Raw genomic sequence first — 3,626 nt, 5'->3', positions numbered from 1 at the left:
TGCTCTAGAAAGTCGTCATTTTTGAAAGCATGGAACTTGCTTTTTAACACATGGCATAAAAGTTGGTTTCTTTCCTTGGTTTCCTTCCTTGACTAAAAGCCAATGTGATCTTGCCGTCGTCTTGTTTCTAAATTTACTTTTTCAGTTTTGTTAAAGCACGTCTAGATATGCTCAAAGTATTCCCAAGAGCAATCCCTTCTCATTACCATTAACACAAGAACAAAGAGCATGTGTGCAACTAATCTAAGCGTGAGGTGTTTCCACCATTAAAATTCTCATCTTTACACCCAAACCCCAGCTATAAACCTCCCTCTTGTCATAAAAAAATAGCTGAAGTACTGTATAAAATCTCCCTCGCTCCCCCACTGAACCCACCATCCACCCATCCGTCGGTGAGAGTGAACCCACCAAATTCCCACGGGATTCTCCTGGCGAGCGGCCCGGCGGCGCCATGGAGTCGTCACGCGGCATCCTCATCCCCGGCACGCCGCCGCTGCCCTACGCGTACGAGCCGCTGCCCTCCTCCTCCGCCGACGCCAACGGCCAGGAGGACCGGCGGATCACCGGCGGCGTGAGGTGGCGCGCGTGGGCCGCCGTGCTGGCCGTGGGGGCGCTCGTCGTCGCCGCCGCGGTCTTTGGGGCCAGCAGGGTCGACCGGGACGCGGTGGCCTCCTCCGTACCGGCTACAGCGGAACATGGCGTGCTGGAGAAGGCGTCCGGGCCATACTCCGCCAGCGGCGGCTTCCCGTGGAGCAACGCCATGCTGCAGTGGCAGCGCACCGGCTACCATTTCCAGCCGGAGAAGAACTACCAGAACGGTACCGTCCCAGTTCATTCTCCGTTCGATTAAATTTTCAGATTCAGACTCCGTTATGTTTTCTCCGGCGTGGTTACTTTGATTCAGAAACTGACCTCGTTGCCTTTGCTTCCTATTTGCTCGCCGGCGGCGGCATTCTCCGGCGACATCCGTGCAGATCCCAACGGTTAGTTACTAACAAATCCTCCCAATCGAGTATTCCTATTCAGAAGTTTTGTGACCTGTGCGGAATATATTATCTGAGATTCAGACAGAGTTTCTAATTGCACCCGGATGAACAGTGCTTTTAAAAAAAAGTTCTAAAAACAACAAATGTTTTCTATGAACATAGATAAATGTTTTACCTCCATACGAAATTTTGTGGTGCATTTTTTGTCAGGCCTCCACAAATGTCCTTTCACCAAGAAATTTTTCACGTCGATGTTTATCACAAAAAAGAACTGTTTTTTGTTTTTTTTATATTTTTTGGATTTTAATGTTCATCCGGATGCATATAAGCTCAGGATTAGAAGAACTTTTTCGCTGAAATGCATTGTGCACTGCAGGTCCGGTGTACTACAAAGGATGGTACCACTTCTTCTACCAGCACAACCCGGGGGGCACCGGGTGGGGCAACATCTCATGGGGCCATGCCGTGTCGCGGGACATGGTCCACTGGCGTCACCTACCGCTCGCCATGGTGCCCGAGCACTGGTACGACATCGAGGGTGTCCTCACCGGATCCATCACCGTGCTCCCCGATGGCAGGGTCATCCTGCTCTACACAGGGAACACCGAGACGTTCGCGCAGGTGACCTGCCTCGCGGAGGCCGCTGAACCAAGCGACCCCCTCCTCCGCGAGTGGGTCAAGCACCCCGCCAACCCCGTCGTGTACCCGCCCCCTGGCATCGGCATGAAGGACTACCGTGACCCAACCACGGCATGGTTCGACAACTCTGACAACACGTGGCGCATCATCATTGGCTCCAAGAACGACACCGATCACTCCGGCATCGTCTTCACGTACAAGACCAAAGACTTCGTCAGCTACGAGCTGATACCGGGATACTTGTACCGTGGCCCCGCCGGCACCGGCATGTACGAGTGCATCGATCTATTTGCCGTGGGCGGCGGTCGCGCCGCCAGTGACATGTACAATTCGACGGCCGAGGACGTGCTGTACGTGCTCAAGGAGAGCAGCGACGACGACCGGCGCGACTATTACGCGCTCGGGAGGTTCGACGCAGCGGCCAACACATGGACGCCGATCGACACCGAGCAGGAACTCGGCGTCGCGCTGCGGTACGACTATGGCAGGTACGACGCGTCCAAGTCCTTCTACGACCCCGTGAAGCAGCGGCGGATCGTCTGGGGGTACGTCGTCGAGACCGACTCCTGGAGCGCCGACGCCGCCAAGGGGTGGGCCAACCTCCAGGTAACCATCATGGACATGACTGTTTTACCTTACAATTATCACTATTGGTCGGTCATTTGCTGCACCGTTGATTTTGCATGCTGGATGTGGTAGATGCTTGTTGGGCCAGTAACAACAGTGCGTGCAGCACTATTCCGACTCCCGACATTGAGTGTGTGTGTTGTGCATGCAGTCGATTCCGAGGACGGTGGCGCTGGACGAGAAGACCCGGACGAACCTCATCCAATGGCCGGTGGAGGAGCTCGATACCCTCCGCATCAACACCACCGATCTTAGCGGCATCAGTGTCGGTGCTGGATCCGTCGTCTCCCTCCCTCTCCACCAGACCTCCCAACTCGACATCGAGGCATCCTTCCGCATCAACGCCTCCACCATTGAGGCACTCAACGAGGTCGACGTCGGCTACAACTGCACCATGACCAGCGGCGCCGCCACCCGTGGCGCGCTCGGCCCCTTTGGCATTCTCGTTCTTGCCAACGTCGCCCTGACAGAACAGACGGCGGTGTACTTTTATGTGTCCAAGGGCCTCGACGGTGGTCTTCGGACGCACTTCTGCCACGATGAGTTGCGGTCGACACATGCTACCGATGTGGCGAAGGAGGTAGTTGGTAGCACGGTACCGGTGCTCGACGGCGAGGATTTTTCCGTTAGGGTGCTCGTGGACCACTCCATCGTGCAGAGCTTCGTGATGGGCGGGAGGATGACGGCGACGTCAAGGGCCTACCCGACGGAGGCCATTTACGCGGCGGCGGGGGTCTACCTGTTCAACAATGCCACCGGCGCCAGCATCACCGCTGAGAAGCTCGTCGTGCACGACATGGATTCGTCGTACAACCGGATATTCACAGACGAAGACTTGTTAGTCCTCGATTAGACTAATCATCACTTACAGTAAGTTATGGACTGTTTGCTCGGTCGCTGGCTTCCTTTTCTCTTGGACAGACGACAGTGGTCGAGCACCAGCTAGTCTACCTATTATCTTGATTTATGTTCCTGGTCCTGGTTTTGGTTTTAGTAAGATGAATTAGATGATGTTGGTCACTTGTAAATCAGTTGCGGGTGAATTAAAAGGGCATGGATGCCTGCCACCAAATATAAGTGACTATTTCAAGTTCAAGTTGTCTAATTTCTTATTCATTTTATATGCAATCCTTGTATTCTGTATTTTTGGAGAAACAATCATGGTGTATTTCAGAAGGGAAACACGTCAAAGAATAGAAAGTAGACTCCCACCATACATGCATCCCTACTCTTCACTTTAACCTTTTCAACTTTATGCATCTGACCGCACTTTTTCTTCCTAAGCAGCCGCCTCATGCCGAGGATCCCGATACACCATCCAAACATATTTTTCCTAATAACTGATCCTACATGACCTACACGGCATCACCCTAG

The 3,626-nt window shown here is 53.4% G+C and overlaps 1 protein-coding gene across 1 annotated transcript; it reads left to right on the top strand.

The window, feature by feature from the left end:
- The first annotated feature begins 344 nt into the window (after positions 1-344).
- On the top strand, positions 345-3,348 carry LOC123150153 (sucrose:sucrose 1-fructosyltransferase). The gene is made up of 4 exons (XM_044569960.1): positions 345-818; positions 975-983; positions 1,363-2,231; positions 2,404-3,348. Exons 1-4 carry the CDS (start codon positions 452-454, stop codon positions 3,103-3,105), a joined length of 1,947 nt encoding a protein of 648 aa, XP_044425895.1. The 5' UTR covers positions 345-451; the 3' UTR covers positions 3,106-3,348.
- The last annotated feature ends 278 nt before the right edge of the window (positions 3,349-3,626 follow it).

Source organism: Triticum aestivum, chromosome 7A, assembly GCF_018294505.1.
Source record: "Triticum aestivum cultivar Chinese Spring chromosome 7A, IWGSC CS RefSeq v2.1, whole genome shotgun sequence".
In the NCBI taxonomy this organism is placed as follows: domain Eukaryota; kingdom Viridiplantae; phylum Streptophyta; class Magnoliopsida; order Poales; family Poaceae; genus Triticum; species Triticum aestivum.
Note: the sequence above shows the minus strand (reverse complement) of the source record. Positions and strands in the feature narration are given on the sequence as shown.

Excerpts from the sequence above, each read along its gene's own strand:
- LOC123150153 (XM_044569960.1), top strand. The coding sequence starts at position 452 with ATGGAGTCGTCACGCGGCATCCTCATCCCCGGCACGCCGCCGCTGCCC. Across the intron at positions 2,232-2,403 it reads AGGGGTGGGCCAACCTCCAG|TCGATTCCGAGGACGGTGGC; the intron begins GTAACCATCATG and ends TTGTGCATGCAG.